Source organism: Triticum aestivum, chromosome 2A (assembly GCF_018294505.1).
Source record: "Triticum aestivum cultivar Chinese Spring chromosome 2A, IWGSC CS RefSeq v2.1, whole genome shotgun sequence".
Lineage (NCBI taxonomy): Eukaryota > Viridiplantae > Streptophyta > Magnoliopsida > Poales > Poaceae > Triticum > Triticum aestivum.
Genome location: NC_057797.1, coordinates 505,552,472 through 505,569,780, shown reverse-complemented (window position 1 = coordinate 505,569,780; position 17,309 = coordinate 505,552,472). Strand labels below are relative to the sequence as shown.

Here is a 17,309-nt window from a genome sequence, read left to right as displayed (position 1 = left end):
GCCTCTGGGCCCCGTGGGCCGCGACCCACCTGAGGCCCAGCGCTCCAGCGGGCCTCCTCAACCAGCCGGCATGCCGACCTCCTCCCACCGAACTGGGCCGAGCCCATGGTGAGGCCACACCCCCAGCGCCCCGCTTGTTTTTTTACTTGTTGGGCCAGCTAGATACGGCCCGTTTCATGTTTTTTCCATAGAACGTTTATCCTATTTTTCCAAAGATAGCAGTTTTTCAGAAAACCCCTTATGTTCATGCATATAATAACTTCAAAACCGTGCATCGGATTAAAATGATTTATATATGAAAAATGCTTAGAATTGTGTCTAGTTTCATAATATCCAACTTTCAACCATGTTTAAAATGTTTAACTTGATGTTTGCATTAATTTGCTCATATGCCATGTTAAAATGTTTCATTTCATAACTAATTAACCGTAGCTCCAAACTTAACAAACTTTATATGTAAATGTGGTAGAAGAATTCCTAGTTTAACATGGTGGCATTACTTTTCATGTTTAACAACTCTAAAATATGGTTTAGGGCAGAATAGTACCAAACCTAAAATATGCATATGAGGATTTTCTGGAATTTGTTGTTTGTTATATCCGGCCTCATTTAAACTTGTCTAGATAGGTAGTTTTCACATGCTTCACCCCCCCCCTTGCCATGTTTAATAACATTTAACATTGTTGGGTACATAAACGAGAGGAACTAGATAATTGACATGGTGTTTCGTCAATATGCAACGGAGTTGCATATTGAGCTCCACTTAATTTGTAGGATTGTTTGTGCATTTTGCCATGCCATGCCTCATTAAACCGGACATGCATCATACTTGGTTGTGCATCATGCCATGTTTATGTGATGGTTGTTTACTTTGCTGCTTACTTCTTTCCAGGTTGCTTCTCTCGTTAGCTTCGGTTTCATTCCGGAGTTGTGAGGATCCGTTCGACTACGTCCGATTGTCTTCTTCATGGACTCATTCTTCTTCCTTGCGGGATTTCAGGCAAGATGACCATACCCTCGAAATCACTTCTATCTTTGCTTGCTAGTTGTTCTCTCTATTGCTATGCTGCGATACCAACCACTTGCTATATGATGCCTCCCATATTGCCATGTCAAGCCTCTAACCCACCTTCCTAACCGTTGTTTGGCTATGTTACCGCTTTTGCTCAGCCCCTCTTATAACATTGCTAGTTGCAGGTGAAGATGAAGTTTGTTCCTTGTTGGAACATGCATATGTTGGGATATCACAATATCTATTATGTTCATTAATGCATCTATATACTTGGTGAAGGGTGGAAGGCTCGGCCTTATGCCTGGTGTTTTGTTCCACTCTTGCTGCCCCAGTTTCTGTCATGGTGTTATGTTCCTTGATTTTGCGTTCCTAACGCGGTTGGGTGTTATGGGAACCCCTTGACAGTTCGCTTTGAATAAAACTCCTTCAGCAAGGCCCAACCTTGGTTTTACATTTGCCTAACAACCTATTACCCTTCCCTTGGGTCGGCCAACCCGAGGGTCATCTTTATTTTAAACCCCCCCAGGCCAGTGCTTCTCTAAGTGTTGGTCCGAACTAGAGTCCTTTGCAGCGCCACCTCAGGGAAACTTGAGGGCTGGTTTTAGTTGTAGGGAGTGCTCATCCGGTGTTGCCCTGAGAATGAGATATGTGTAGCTCCTATCAGGATTGTCGGCGCATCGGGCGGTCTTGCTGGTCTTGTTTTAGCATTGTCGAATTGTCTTGTAACCGCGATTCCGAGACTGACCGGGTCTTCCCGGGAGAAGGAATATCCTTCGTTGACCGTGAGAGCTTATGATGGGTTAAGTTGGGACACCCCTGCAGGGTTTTGAACTTTCGAAAGTCGTGCCCGCGGTTATGGGAGATGGGAATTTGTTAATATCCGGTTGTAGAAAATTTGACACTTAACTTAATTAAAATGCATCAACCGCGTGTGTAGCCGTGATGGTCTCTTTCCGGCGGAGTCCGGGAAGTGAACACGGTCTTGTGTTATGCTTGAACGTAGGTAGTTTCAGGATCACTTCTTGATCACTTATAGCTTCTCGACCGTGCATTGCTTCTCTTCTCGCTCTCTTTTGCGTAAGTTAGCCACCATATATGCTTAGTGCTTTGCCGCAACTCCACCTCATTACCCTATCCTACCCAGAAGCTTAAATAGTCTTGATCTCGCGGGTATGAGATTGCTGAGTCCTCGTGGCTCACAGATACTTCCAAACAGTTGCAGGTGCCGATGATACCAGTCCAGGTAACGCAACCGAGCTCAAGTGGGAGCTCGATGAAGATCTTGATCGTTGTGTTGTGTTCTTTTCCGGTTGATCAGTAGTGGAGCCCAGTTGGGACGATCGGGGACCTAGCAATCGGAAATCAACTTACAATCGTACTTACTCGGACATTGGTTTGGAGGGCAGAGCTGGCGTCGTAAGTGGCCTTGCTGGTCTCATACACCACCTTCAGTCAGTCCATCATCAGGCCAGCTTGGATCATGGCTTCCTTGGCCGCTCATGTTTGGTCCTCCAGGACATGATGCAGAGTGAACTGGGATGATGATGGAGTCGATGACGTAGCTGGAGGGATCAGAGTTTGGGGCTGACAGTCGGACCCAATATCTGAACAGTCGACACTGGAGGCTGATTAGTCGACAAAGGAACAACAAAAGAAATAGTGGCTCGAGACGGGTCACCAAGTTCTTGAACAACAGGCTCGGGCGGCGGGCAGGGCGCTCGACTGGAAGGCGCCCTCTTGCTCGAAGCCCTGCCCCTTCTCCCCGCACTCCTCTGGGGTTCATCCTCGTCGTCATCGTCTGGAAGCTGGATAACATCTGTTGGCGCTGCAAACACTTGACAGTGAGATTTTAGTCGACCACCAAAACAGTGGACATAGCGTAAACATGTCTGCAGTATCATACCTTCTCGAGAGGTGGCCACGTCTGCGGTATCCGCATCGGCCTGCTCCTCGTCAATATCCATGGACGTTGCAGAAGTAGCAGCCCTGGAAGTCCAAAATCTCACTCGATCAAACAAATGAGGAAGTCCACAACAACAATGAAGAACAAGGAAAAGAAACACTTACGCAGAAGCAATAGGCACGACCACCTTGATCCTGGGCAGGGCCTTCCGAGGCTTTGGTGGAGCGACTTTGTTTTGCTTGGCAGTCTTCTCCGTCGGTTCTGGAGTTGATGTCCGAGTGCGCTTGGGAATTCTCGCACTCGATGCCACCGCCTTGTCGTGGCCGCCCGCAGGATCTTGTGATTGCTTGGAGCGTCGCTCGGAGCATGGTGTGACTCGACCTCCTCGCCATCGTTAGAGTCTTTGTTGTCATCCTCACTGTCATCTACATAGTTTATGTCAGCGCTCCCGCCTTCACTCTCCACTCTTCGAGGTGCTGCTCTCCGTTCGGCATAGAGTACATGTTGGTGAAAACCTACAAGACACAAGTCACAAATGTCAGTCGGATTCCAGAATAACTACATATTGGAGAATACAAGACATATATAGTCGACAAACACGTCTGACCTCTCCTGGAGCGTTTTGGGCGTCGAATGGAAACATCCTCTTGGCTCCTCGGGGATTGTCCTTGTTACCAGTTATGCTCCGAAGCCACTGGGCCACCGTCTCCTCGTTGACCTCCTCCGGGTGGGTCCGAGCGGTGTCTTCTGGGCCTGAGTACATCCACATGGGGTGGTCACGAGCTTTGTAAGGGTTGGATGCGTCGACTAAGTAACACCTCCAACAGATCCATGCCCTTCACTCTGCCCTGGACCAACGGAATGATCGCATCGACCAGGATTGCTACCTCGCCCTTCTCCTCAGGAGATACAGTTAATGAAGGAGGGTGGCGGAGTCTTTCCAGAGTGAAAGGAGGAAGGCCGGTTGACTGACCAGGAGTCGAAACATCTTTGCAGTAAAACCAAGTCGACTGCCACCCGGCCCCTAACTGACTCAGGAAAAGTCATAGGAGGGAAAGTGCTCCTACCCCTCATTTGGATTCCTAGCCCCTCGCACATCTGGATCACATGCGTCCTCTCATCAGTCGGATTAGCTTTCTTCACCGACTGAGATCAGCAAGTGAAGATGTGTTTGAACAATCCCCGGTGCGGGTGACACCCCAAGAAGTTTTCGCACATTGAAACGAATGCGGCAAGATAAGAGATGGTGTTGAGAGGAAAATGGTGGATCTGGGCATCGAAGAAGTTCAAAAAACCTCGGAAGAACGGGTGAGGAGGCAGAGAGAAACCTCAATCGATGTGGGTCATGAGGAGAACGCGCTCGCCCTCGCACGACTTGGGCTAGGTCCCCCCCTCTGGCGACCTCCAAGACCCTTTAGCAATCAGGCCGTCAGTGGCGAGATTCACCAAATCTTCCTTTGTAACAGTGGAGGGGATCCAATCCCCCTGGATCCAACCAGGAGGAAGAGCGGACCGCGATGTCGACCCCTTTGTGGCCTTCTTGCCCCTCGTTGCCTTCTTCTCACGCTCCAGAGCTGCGGTCTTGTCCTTCGCCATAGCCGCGGAGCTCGAGAGGAATGGGCAGAGAAGTGTAGCGCTGGAGAGATGAGGCAGAGAAGCAGAGAGAAATGGGGCGAATGGGGAGCACAGTACCACGCATCGGCAGCAACACCTTTTATGGCCACACTTCCGAGTGACTGACCCATGGGCCCATGCAATCCTGGCGCATCCCATAACAGCCGCTGGCCCGTTACGTGGCGAAAAAGATGGCGCGAGGATCGAGGAGTCCCTATCCACTTGCCCCGTTTACCGTGCCACGTCCTGTCCCGCGCGCTTCTCCAAATTTCGAATCCTGTGAGATCCGAGAACCGCAGAGCAGTCGATCACACCATAGATATCCAAATCCAATCTACTCGAAGACATACAACATAATTCACTCGGAAATTCCAGAAGCCAGAATCGGTTAAGGCGATTGACGAAGGGTTAAAATACCAGCATGCTTTCAGACCCCTAAGGAAATATCTCCAAAACATTGAATCGGGTCGGAATCAACCTCAACCCTTCCTCACTCGGTCCTCAATCCATTCGGGGGCTAATGACGATAGCATGTACCTAGGATAGGGTCTTAGGCTTGACCTAGACGCCCTGCCCAAAGACACTACAGAAGAGTCTAAGGCATGAAAGGTTCAACAGAAGATACCGACTGAAATCCTCATAAAATGCAATCCACTCGACAGAAAATTCCACTCGGATATCCCAATTTCACTCGACCGTACAAGGACCCACTCGGAGTACATAATACCTAAAGTCACCCCAGGATGGCAACGGTCACACATTCACTCCGTCATCATAAAGACCATTTAATATGTACGCCACCAGTAACGTTCAGGACTTAACTCTTATTGAACCCGTGTGTAACTGAGGCCTGTGAAGGGCTGACACACTCTATATAAGCCACCCCTTCCCTCTGGCACAAGGGTTCGCACCCCCTGTAACTATTTCACATTCCAATCGACAAGCCTTCGCGACACCGAGACGTAGGGCTGTTACCTCCTTCGAGAGGGGCCTGAACTCGTAAATCTGTGCGTACAATCTCGTAGTAGCTAGGACATTGCCCTCTCATACGTACCCCCTACTTTTACTGTCAGACTCATTCCCACGACACCCACTAAAAGTGCGTCGGACCGATGTGTAACCCAGTCCAGGTATTGTGACTTGGATGGGGCATCCGACATTAAATGTTAGGTGTTGGTGTGATGTATGTTTGGTATTAGGCTCGAACATTCGGCTCCCCTTCATCACGGGGATAGGAGTAGCGACATGTGTTGCCAAGATGATGGCTTCAAACTTACTGATGTATTACCTTGTAAGGAATTCGTGAATAATTAATAAAATGACTGCATGTATCGTCCAGATGCAGAGACCGGTTACATCATCCTTTAAAAAAAACTAGCGATTTTGGCGAGCATCGCAAATAGGCATGGCGAGTTTACATGTACTTGTGTTTTGCGCAGATCTCGACGAAGCGACGGCCCAGAAAAACCGGCCCATATGATCCACTAGAGGGGTTTGGGGTTGGTGGTCGACCCTGAGCAACTGGAGAGAAATATTAGCGGAGCATCCGAGGGAGGGGATAAACAAACCCTCCGCTATCTCTTCCTCCTCTCGAAACACCCGAACGGCCGGATGGAAGGGATTGGGCAGAAGAGGCGCCCGCTGGTGGTGATGGCCTCCTCGTCGACTACGGCGGCGCAGTCGGCGTCGCGGGGTGGGGCCAACCCGCTGGCCGAGCTGACCGACCGTTTCAGGTCGCTGGAGGTCGGGGTGCGCGAGTGGATGGCGAAGCAGCCCACCCACATCGAGGCCGCCGTCACCACGGCGTTTGGGGCTGTGCAGGGCGGCGCGCTCGGCGGGCTCATGGGCACGTTTGCGCCGGAAGGAGGGGCGGGGCTCCCCGTGCCGCAGCCGCCTCCCGGTCTCGACCCCAAGGCCATGGCCACCTTCAAGCAAGCGCAGGTCTCCTGCTCCCCCATGTATATCAATCCTTTCGCTACAGATTTACCTGGAGACCATCATTTTTGGTAATTTTCTGGGATATTTACTTAGAACATAAAGCAAGTGACCCCTTGCTCATATAATACTTAAAACATCGAGAGTATCAAGGTTCTTTTGTTCGACTTTAGACTTGATTGGTGGATTTGTAATTTGGAATCAAGCCAACTTTCTTAAAGATCAAATCAAGATAGCTAGTATGTACTAGTACTTACTATGCGCATGTGATGGCGTTTCCTTTTCGTAGACATGGCTTTTCCTTTCTCGTTTCTTAAAGCAATCATCACTCCTCCTTTAGTTTTAGTGCAGCAAAGTCTTTATTGGTCCTTAAGGATGTCTGGCATATACTTAGAAACTAAGAATATGCAAAGACAACGATTACATTCTGTCGATCATGTACCAAGTACAACATTATCCTGGTTAATGCAAATCCAGTCATCCTCTAATCCTTCAGGTTAATGTTTTTTTTTTGGATTATAGGCTTTGGCAGGTGGGCCACTGGTGCAAGCTCGAAATTTTGCAGTTATGACTGGTGCAAATGCAGGCATATCTTGTGTTATGAGAAGGGTACGAGGAGTGGAGGATGTCCAGGGCAGGTGAGGGTTCATAACTTCTTGTTTCTTGTTATGTGAATATTTGCAAGTAACAGGGAGCCAACAGCACATTCGAAAGAATAGGTGCATCTTATTGTGTTCACATAAGATGTTCTCCTTTTCTTTCTTAGCTACTGGTCAGTTGCATATCGGTTGGCTAAGATATAAAGAACGTTTGGTTCCGAAGAGTATTTGTTCTACTTGATGTTTATGTAAGCCATTAAAGATAATATCTGTACTAAACAATTATCTGGTAGTGTTGCTGCTAAATTATCAGTTAAATGGAACCCCCAAAATCTAAGAGAAAAGACCTATAGTTGCAACACCACAATAAGTTCACAACAACAACAAAGCCTTTCAGTCCCAAACAAGTTGGGGTAGGCTAGAGCTGAAAGCCTGAAACCCATAAGATATCGAAACCAAAAGTCATGGTCCTGGCACATGGATAGCTAACTTCCACGCACCCCTGTCCATGGTTAAATTTTTGGTGATATTCCAGTCCTTCAGATCTCTCTTTGCGGACTCCTCCCATGCCAAGTTTCCTCAATATGGAAGCCTAATATTAATTTTGAGAAAATTAACCTATCAGTGGCATTTAGACTGAATAAAATAAAACAAATGTCGTGTCTAATACGAACATGGCAAGAGGCGCCCGGTGCGTTTGGTTACAAGGGTGGTCATGAATGGGTTGGGATCGTTCAAAAAATAGACATGTTTGGTTATAAAGCACATGAATGGTTCAAGTCAAAAAAAGAGAATATGCCTTGAAGATGCTGAACCGTTCCACGGCTTCCACCCAACCAAATCAGTCGAATCAAATGGCCACGCTTTGCATGCATGACTATGTGAGCATGACTGGTGGTCCCGTCCTAAATAATTAGCTCATCTCTTATATTCAGCCAAACGCATGAATTGAATGGTTCAATCCCAAATAAATTGGACGGTCCCAACCCATTCATATGACACCTTCAACCAAACGCATCCTAACTGATTCATGATCTTCTGTATTCTCTTCCTGCCAAGAGATGCCCTGCTAATGTGCACATGTTGGCTGCTCCTACTTCTACGTTGAAAACCTCAAAGTTCCATGGCATGACCCAGCAACACGCACAATTATTTGCAGAACACAGTATATTGTGCAACTGGTGTCGAATGAACGGATAAAACTGCAATTTTACTCACTCTCACTCTCTGTGTGCAAAGAGAGAACATACCACTACGACCACTAGCTGGATCCTTTTGAAGTTGTAAAAATAATATGTTTCCAGACTTACTATTTGTATATGATGAACAAGTCAGGGTGTACTTTGTCAGCCAATTGATAACTAATTAGTTTAATGTGGTGTTGTATTGACTAAGAGAAATAATATCCTTGCAATCATGCTGGACAGCCGCCTCCATGCAGGGTAGGATTGAACTCAGCAAAACACCACTACTCGACTCTTCCCTACATAATCTAGCCAGAGAATGTGCCACTTCATTTCCATTTCGGCTGCCTTTTAACATCCTTAAGTTTGGTAATTGCTGAAGCAACGTCAGGGTCTCTAAAGCGACCCCCACCGTTAGTTGATAACTATTTTCTACATGATGGATCTCATATGGTTGCCCCAGTATGTATGTTCATGATTATCTTCTGAGTTATAAACAGCAAAACAACGACAACTTGTAAGATGGACTTGACATCCTAGGGACTTAGGCAATACTAAAACATATAATACAAGGAAAACGGAAAGTGATATCATACCTTTCATCCTTTCAGTCAATCATGTTGGGCGTTACAAATTCAGGGGACCAATTGTTAATAAGATGAATATATTCCGCATATATTTCCAACTGTATGATTGACCAACACTCTTTTATATAGCATGGCAGCAGCTTTTGGTTCGGGCGCTCTATTCTCCATTGTGAGTGGAATGGGAACCCCAAATCCAGTTGTTAATGCAATTACAACTGGTATGGCTTTTGCAGTATTTCAAGGTGGCTTTTTCATTGTAAGTAAGCTGTACATGTTTCCTGCAAATGAAAGTCATTTTGTTCGAATTGAATTATGTCTCTAGGTTTTAGTACTGAATGTGTTGGTGAGCCTTCACGTTGCATTGCAACTTCACTGTTGTAGGTTGGACAGAAATTCTCGAAGACAAAGACACATAATGAAGATATGAACTATTCTCGTGCAAGAAATATGTTGAACCAATTAGGCCTCCAAAACTATGAGAAGAATTTCAAGAAGGGTCTTCTGACTGATGAAACATTGCCTCTTCTCAATGAAAGGTACATATCTTTAATACTCAATTGAGTCCTGCAACTACGGAAAAGAAGCAATCTTTAAAAATTAGTTATATATGCTTACTGAAATATACCATTCGGTTGATGAAAAATCACGTTTGTCTTGCACTATCCTCCAGCGCACTCAGGGATGTGAATATCCCCCCTGGTCCAAGACTTGTCATACTTGAGCACATTAGAAGGTTTGGAATTATTGCAGGCATTTCCGGTTTCTGGTGCGTCAGTGTTATTCATCTAATATCTTATTTTGCAATTTTGCAGAGAACCTGGGTTGACCAAATCAAACTGAAGTGTTGCCTTGGCACCAGTTTTTTCTCAAGTTGCATAAACTATGGTCTGGGAAGTCCGTCCAGTCCAGTCCAGCTCTTTCAACGATGATGAGCTCTTTAGGCAGCAGTATGATTGTAAAAGATAACTAGTAAATGTTTTGTAGTAATTAGGCTGATTAAGTTATATGGATTCATCTGTATTGAAGTTTCAGTCGAGCTACTATCTGCTGTTGTCATGGCAGAAATTTTATTTCCAGAACACTTGAGCTTATTTAGAGTTATTTTTTTGAAAATTATTCAAGAGTTATTTTGTGCAAAGACAAGATGGAATGTCTCAAGTCTGGGTAGAACATGTTAATACCCCTTTCTCCTGTTTGCCGATCAGACAGTTAAATGCTGGTAGTTAGCAAGTAGTACTATAAGTGAAGGATTGCTGTATGCTTCAACATGGAGAAATGGCTTGAAGCATGCACAAACTTTCTCAAGAACGTATCTTAAGGTGCAATACAATCCCAAAAATAGTTGTGAAATCCAGAAAAATTTCATTGTGAAAACCAGAAAATTTACATGCTGAAACACCTGATTCAGGGAAAGGAAAACGACATGGAGAAATGGCTTGAAGCATGCACATACTTTTTGAAGAACGTATCTTAAGGTGCAATACAATCCCAAAATAGTTGTAAAATACAGAAAATTTTCATAGTGAAAATAGTTGCGAAAACCAGAAAATTTACATGTTGAAACATTTGATTCAGGGAAAGGAAAACGGAAAATTGAAAACGATAAGGGAAAGTCCTGATGCAGAAGATTCGAAACTATTCTTTTGAGTACGTAATGGAAAACCCGTTTTCACACAGAAGTAAAACAGAAAATTTAGTAGTATCAAAAAATTATGATTGAGGGAAAGGAAAACGGAAAACGATAAGGGAAAGTCCTGATGCAGAAAATTGGAAGCTATTCTTTTGAGTATGTAATGTAGAACCCGTTTTCACACAGAAGTAGAACAGAAAATTTAGAAGTATCAAAAAATTATGATTGAGGGAAAGGAAAACGGAAAACGATAAGGGAAAGTCCTGATGCAGAAAATTGGAAGCTATTCTTTTGAGTATGTAATGTAGAACCCGTTTTCACACAGAAGTAGAACAGAAAATTTAGAAGTATCAAAAATTTATGATTCCGAGAAAATAAAAAGTCGCTAGAAGGAGGGCTCGAACCTCCGACCTTGTGGTTAACAGCCACACGCTCTAACCAACTGAGCTACTCCAGCTTGGTTGGTGCATTGGTACTTCAGACTTATAAATAGATATAAGAAGCAAGAGTAATACTTCAAAAAATACCTATACAATGTAGAGGTTAAAGCAATTCGGTGTATTATCCATCAATATGATGGTAAATGCAGTCAAATACGATATAAAGTTTACCTCACAATAATATAAACGGTACAAAGTTTACCTAAAAACGATATAAAGTTTGACGCCTAATCATATATTCCAGGCCTTCCCCGCAAAAATAATAATATTCCAGGCCTTGTCATACCATATCACATATTCACGTTACAAGATTTATAATATGTTTCTGGTTCCGAGTGTTTGGTCTAGTTGACAAATATGGTATTCTTCACAGAATTTGCACCGAGCCTGATTGACGAAGTCAAATTGAAGTGATTCACTGCCTGTTGGCGACAGTTATTTCTCATGTTGAGTGAACCGTGTTCCCGGAAGTCTGCCAGTCTACGGCAAAATTTGTTGCTCAGAACGCCTGAGATTTTTCCTCTTGAGCAAGCAGATACTTATTCAGAAAGCTTACTCAGAGTGCGTCTGGAAATAACCAGCAGGTGTTCAGCAGGATATGCTGAAGCGCGGCACAGGCACAATGTGTACATTACAGTCTGATGTAAACACTGTACACATGTTAGAAATGCAGCATTATGTACAGGTGATGTAAGACTTCAATTTACATTATATTCACGGAGGAACTCCAGCATCTGGAGACTATGTACATGAACTACGGAACCTATACCGCTATGCACGAAAGAATCAACAAGTTTATCAACAGCGAAGAATAACGCAGTAAGCCTCACTATACACTGGTGCTCAAGCCTTCAAAGCGTTGGCGTTGGATCAGAAACTTGAACAGTCTGATTATTCAACCGGCTCAAGCAAGGTTTTCCCTTGTCATCAGTGTCCATCATTATGGTATCGCCGGGTTTGTACTGCCCAGAGAGAATTGCTTCGCTGATGACATCCTCAACCAACTGAGTGACGGCCCTTCTAAGTGGCCGCGCACCATAGCTCTTGTCGTATCCTTGCTGAGAAATCATGTTCTTCATGGCATCAGATACTACTAAGCCGATACCAAGTGCCAACAGCCTACCCTTCACCTCTTCCAGAATTATATTAAGAATAGCCAGCATCTGAAAAATGTCGGAAACTGTTAGCACGCCATTTGCGATACGTAGCATGCTTTCGTAAACGACATGTTAGAAGGTGTAATACAACATTTTTCAACAAAAAGAGAGAAAAGATCTGATGCACAAGATTTTACAAGGTACCCCCTTCATAAACTAATATAAGATCTTTTACAGAGGGAGTATGTAGATGCAAAGAGGAAAGGGGTTGCAGCACAGGTATTGTGTAATGGCATACAAATGGACCGGTGATTTTAGTTTTATAATAAACTGATATGATATCTAGAATCACATGATAATAACCAAGCAACCTAAAATGAAATAACAGACCTGAGTCTTCTCAAGTGGATGGAACACAACCACCTCATCCATTCTATTGAGCAATTCAGGTCGAAAAAATGCCTTCAACTCTTCCATTACCAAGGATTTCATTACAGCATATGTGTTCTCTTCTGTGTCATTCTGCGTCTGGAAACCCATGCTCATCGTTCCTTTGGAAATCGATGTAGAACCAACATTTGATGTCATGACAATTAATGTATTCTTGAAGGAAACCCTGCGGCCCTGTAGTTCAGAAAAAGATAATGATGGTTTCATTTCACTAAGATGAATCCAGGATCATGCTTAAGAAAAGTTCACACAAGATTTAGCAATGCACATCAGACTGAGTCTCATCAATAGGATCACCCTTCTAGGACAACTCATAACAATGAACAATTAGCTTGTTGAGTTTGCAAAAATAGCTAGCCAGACTTTTGAGGTGCAGAGTACAGTATGAATTTTATTTATCAACTGCAGAAAGTAATATCACGTATGTGAGGATCTAGCACCTGTGAGTCCGTCAAATGACCATCTTCAAACACTTGGAGAAGAATATTGAAAATATCAGGATGAGCTTTCTCTATTTCATCAAACAATACCACAGTGAATGGTTTTCTTCTGACTGCTTCTGTCAAAGTACCACCTTCACCAAATCCCATGTACCCTGGAGGAGAGCCTATCAGTTTGCTCACAGCATGCCGCTCCATGTACTCACTCATATCCAATCTAACCATAGCTGACTCCTGTTAAACGAAAGAAATAACCTTTCAAGACAAATTCGATGTAACATGTTCTGTAAGTTGAGTAAGATATAACCAGGAAAGAGTGACCTACAGATCCAAAATAAGTTGATGCTAGAGCTTTAGTTAATTCAGTCTTTCCAACTCCTGTTGGACCACAGAAAAGTAGAGTAGCAATAGGTCTGTCAGGATCACTCATGCCAGTGCGTGATCTCTTCACAGCTCTTGATATAGCCACAACAGCATCATCTTGACCTATGACACGCTTTCTGAGTTCATCGTCTAGTCCTACTAGAAGCTTTCTTTCATCTGCAGTCAACTGCTGGACTGGTATGCCCGACCACAATGATGTGACTCTTGCAATTTCCTCTAACCCAACCACAGATGGTCTGCATCATTAATTGTGTTTTAAAATTTTGGATGCTTATATTGTGAAATGTGAAGTCTACTTGGGATGAGATCATGAATGAGAAAACATACTCATCAGCTGAAGCTGAGGGTGTTGTTGTCAGGCTTGTCTTGCTATCATCCAGTACTTCAACATTAACCTCATTCTCTTGGTCATTTTCATTTAGAGAATATTTCAACCTGTTAGTCAGTGCCTGAAACATGTTGCGAAATGAATTGAACATCTACCAGCAGATGGACATGCAAAAATGTTACTTGGAACAGCTCTATTTAAATATTCTATTACCACTTCATGCATGGCCTGGACAGCTCTAATCTCTTGCCAATATTCATCAGGTGACTTCAAAATAATAGAGCACTGCTCTTCCTTCTTCTTTTTAAATGATTCCATCCGAGCTCTGCTACCGGCCTCATCAATTAGGTCAATAGCCTTGTCAGGAAGATGCCTGTCAGGGATATACCTCACTGACAAATAAACTGCCGCATTGATGCCTTCTAGGGTGTATTTGCATTTGTGATAAGTCTCATATTTTTCACGCAGACCAAGTAATATCTTCACAGCATCCTCCTGCAGAGAGCACAAGAGAAATTAAAAGAAGCTGATAATGAAGAGTCCCAAGAGGTTTTGAGAATTAAAATTCTGCACTACCTGACTGGGCTCATTTACATATACTGGCTGGAATCGGCGGGCCAAAGCCTTATCCTTTTCGAAATGCAAACGGTGCTCATCCAGAGTTGTAGATGCAATGCACTGTGAGTTCAGACAAGTATCAACACATGCAAAAGAAAAATAAGAAAATATGATATGTTGCAGTATGTCGCAGACGAGATATAATATACTACTCCCTCCATCCCAAAATAAGTGACTCAACTTTGTAGTAAAGTACTTAGTAGCATAGAAACGGTCCATGTGGACTGCTGATTAACACAAATACTTCACAGGTATTTATGAAGGGACGCCACTCAAGTGACAAACTACACAGTACAACATCAGGAATATGTGCAGCAGTAAAAATCAGTACAACATCAGGAATAGCCATAGAAGGAGTTCCTTGTGTGGAAACAATACCTGCAATTCACCTCTAGCAAGTGCAGGTTTCAGCAGATTAGCGATATCAAGACCAGCTCCTTTATTTCCTCTTCCAGCAATTCCAGACCCAATAAGAGTATGAACCTCGTCGATAAAGAGAATAACATCATCTACATGAAATTTGGAGCTATTTGTAAGATAAAAAAAACGGAAAGAAATGTTTAAGTGTTCCATTTATACTGTACAAATCAGATAAACCTGCTTTGCGCACTTCACGTATTAAACTTGTAACCCTGGCTTCCAATTCGCCCCTCTCTTTTGCACCAGCCATCAGTAAAGCAACATCTAGTGACAATATACGTTTTCCCTACATAAACAATGTGAATTAGTCGTAAGTATTAACTACTGTTTACGAGCAACTTTTTGACATCAAGCGTGGCTGTTTATCTATAATTGGTTGCGGAAACTCACCACAAGAAAAATAGGTACATCTCCATTAGCAATTTTAAGAGCCAACCCTTCAGCAATGGCAGTTTTGCCAACACCTGCTTCACCCAAAAGAATTGGATTGTTCTTTGTGCGCCGGCATATAATCTGAACTACTCTTTCAATCTCCTTCGTGCGGCCAATAACGGGATCGATAAACCCCCCACTGGCTCGCATAGTCAAATCTATACAAAATTGAGCTAGTGCGCTCTTCTCTGAAATGACAAGTAAATAAGCTCATTCTTTCCACACTCAGTGTCATAATTATTTTAGCACAAACACCTGCACAGCAGCTTAATCCCTGACCTTTCTTTTTATTGGAGTATTTGGCAATTGCAGTCCTCCCATTTCCAGCAGCAGACTTATCACGCAATTTGAAAGAAGACAAACCCAGAGGCTCTCTGCCATCCTTCGCTAGCTCCCCTTTGACTCGGGTAAGAGCCTGCTTTGCTAGCTGAGTTGGAACTACTCCTAAGCTACAATGAACATCATTAATTAGCTAGTAATAACTATAAATGCGAAAAGGACAACATTTTATTTAATTTTCAGTTAACTGGGTTCCCATTTCTTTGGGGAGTTCACATAAATTCATTTGCATTTCCCGTTTTGACAATTCAAAAAAATCAAATGTTGCTTATTGTTTAGACGATCAAGAGATAGTTTGACGCATTATTCAGCTGGTCACATTTTTGCCTGACATGAAACCACAAATTGCAAGCTCTTTGGGAGAAATGGAGCAGGGTGACATCAGCACCAACCTCTTGAGGATGCTGTTGGTTGTCGGATCGTCCAGGTCGAAGAGGCCGAGCGCAATGTGGTCCGGGGAGATAAAGTTGCACCCCATATTCCTGGAGAACTCGACGGCCGCGACGAACACGCGCTTGCTGGCCCCTGAGAAGGGCACGTCCGTGGCCAGCCCCGTCGCGGCCTGAGCGAGCCCGCCCTTCCCGACGGCGGCACGGCACGCCTCGCGGGCGCGCTCGATTCGGACGCCCGACGCGAGGAACCCCGCGGCGGACCGGTCCTCGGCGACGAGGCCCAGCAGCAGGTGGTGCGGCGCCACCACCTCGTCCCCCATCCCGCGGGTTTCCCGCTGCGAGAGCACCACCGCCTTGACCGCCCGCTCGGTGAACCGCTCGAACACCGCCCTGACGACGAGGCCCGCGGCCCCGCGCCGCTGCTGCCCCCGCCGAGGCGGCGCCGCCAGCAGAGCGGCGGAGGAGGCGCGGAGCGGGGGCGCAAGCGCGAGCGCCACCGCCCTCCCGCCCGACGCCGCGGCCGCAACCGCCGCCGGGGAGAAGCGGCGGCGGAGGCCGGCGCCCGTGGCGAGGATGGAGGCGGGCGGGGCCGACGACGAGGAGCAGCAGCACGCCTCCATCGTCGTCGGTTGTTCGGTGTGTGATTGGATGCTTCCTCCTCCTCCGCCTCTGGGATTAAACTATGGGCTCGTACCCGCTGTAAGGTGCGACCTTAAAGTCGCACGAGACGGAATAGAGTAGCTGCAGCGGTTAGCTGTGTCTGCGTGCCACCGCTGCTCGGGAATCGAGTGATTGCATGGGGAGGAAGTGACCCGCGGGCGGCACGCAAGGAAGGAGGGGAGGGTGGGGAGACCGGCGGGCGCGGCGGCGCCGTGGCGGACGGAGATGCGGTGCGGTGCGGTGGAGGAGGAAGGAAAGGAATCTGCTTGTGTCGGGAGGCGAGGAATGGTGTTCCACCGCGCGGCGCGGGGGTTGGTGTTCTTCGGTGGCGCGCGCGTGACGCGGGTTTATCCGATCGGGATGGCCGGTCAGGGATGGAGGATGGGCGCCGGTGGCCAATGTGTGCGGCTTTGGGCAGAAGTTTGCGTCGCGCGCCGGTTGCCCAAATGTGCCGTTCCGGGCATCGTGTTCCGCACTGTACACAACAGAGTGGCAGGTTCGCAACGTGATTCATGCGTGGGGCACTCCTTCCGGGATCCGGTTTGCCTGCTACCTCTTCATGTTCTCATCCGGGCTTCCACTTCATCCTACGGTTGTTTTTTTTCTTTTCTTTTTTTCTAATTTAATCATCTCCTCCCTGATTTTAAGAGGATAGGACTGGACCTTATTTTATTCCAATCAAATCAAGCCACGTACGCAGGAGCACGGATGGACACACGTCGAGGGAGCAAACAACTGAGGCAAGTCTCGTCCTCCCTCCGTCCCGTCCCGGGGAAATGCATGGATGGAGTAACCGGGAGTGAAAGTGACGTGCATCTGAGCTAGCCAGCTAGGCATACATGGAT

The 17,309-nt window shown here is 45.6% G+C and overlaps 2 protein-coding genes and 1 non-coding gene across 3 annotated transcripts; 1 reads left to right on the top strand and 2 right to left on the bottom strand.

Annotated features, from left to right (window-relative positions):
- The first annotated feature begins 6,070 nt into the window (after positions 1-6,070).
- On the top strand, positions 6,071-9,977 carry LOC123189123 (chloroplastic import inner membrane translocase subunit HP30-2). The gene is made up of 6 exons (XM_044601461.1): positions 6,071-6,470; positions 6,987-7,102; positions 8,964-9,090; positions 9,216-9,370; positions 9,505-9,567; positions 9,647-9,977. Exons 1-6 carry the CDS (start codon positions 6,141-6,143, stop codon positions 9,672-9,674), a joined length of 819 nt encoding a protein of 272 aa, XP_044457396.1. The 5' UTR covers positions 6,071-6,140; the 3' UTR covers positions 9,675-9,977.
- Positions 9,978-10,847: 870 nt separating this feature from the next.
- Positions 10,848-10,921, bottom strand: TRNAN-GUU (transfer RNA asparagine (anticodon GUU)). Its single transcript has one exon. It is a non-coding gene; the product is annotated as a tRNA-Asn (tRNA).
- A 622-nt stretch (positions 10,922-11,543) lies between these two features.
- LOC123189122 (chaperone protein ClpD2, chloroplastic) lies at positions 11,544-16,876 on the bottom strand. The gene is made up of 12 exons (XM_044601460.1): positions 15,805-16,876; positions 15,353-15,522; positions 15,032-15,261; positions 14,819-14,927; positions 14,600-14,730; positions 14,180-14,281; positions 13,817-14,098; positions 13,603-13,724; positions 13,217-13,511; positions 12,892-13,125; positions 12,392-12,625; positions 11,544-12,067 (listed from the first exon to the last, which is right to left on the bottom strand). The coding sequence occupies exons 1-12, from the start codon at positions 16,422-16,424 to the stop codon at positions 11,756-11,758; spliced, it is 2,841 nt and encodes a 946-aa protein (XP_044457395.1). The 5' UTR covers positions 16,425-16,876; the 3' UTR covers positions 11,544-11,755.
- Between the last annotated feature and the right edge of the window lie 433 nt (positions 16,877-17,309).

Coding starts and splice junctions, on each gene's coding strand:
- LOC123189122 (XM_044601460.1), bottom strand. CDS start 16,424: ATGGAGGCGTGCTGCTGCTCCTCGTCGTCGGCCCCGCCCGCCTCCATC. Junction 15,262..15,352: donor ATACTCCAATAAAAAGAAAG/GTCAGGGATTAA, acceptor TTGTCATTTCAG/AGAAGAGCGCACTAGCTCAA. Junction 13,725..13,816: donor TCCAGGCCATGCATGAAGTG/GTAATAGAATAT, acceptor AACATGTTTCAG/GCACTGACTAACAGGTTGAA.
- LOC123189123 (XM_044601461.1), top strand. CDS start 6,141: ATGGAAGGGATTGGGCAGAAGAGGCGCCCGCTGGTGGTGATGGCCTCC. Junction 9,371..9,504: donor TTGCCTCTTCTCAATGAAAG/GTACATATCTTT, acceptor ACTATCCTCCAG/CGCACTCAGGGATGTGAATA. Junction 9,568..9,646: donor ATACTTGAGCACATTAGAAG/GTTTGGAATTAT, acceptor GCAATTTTGCAG/AGAACCTGGGTTGACCAAAT.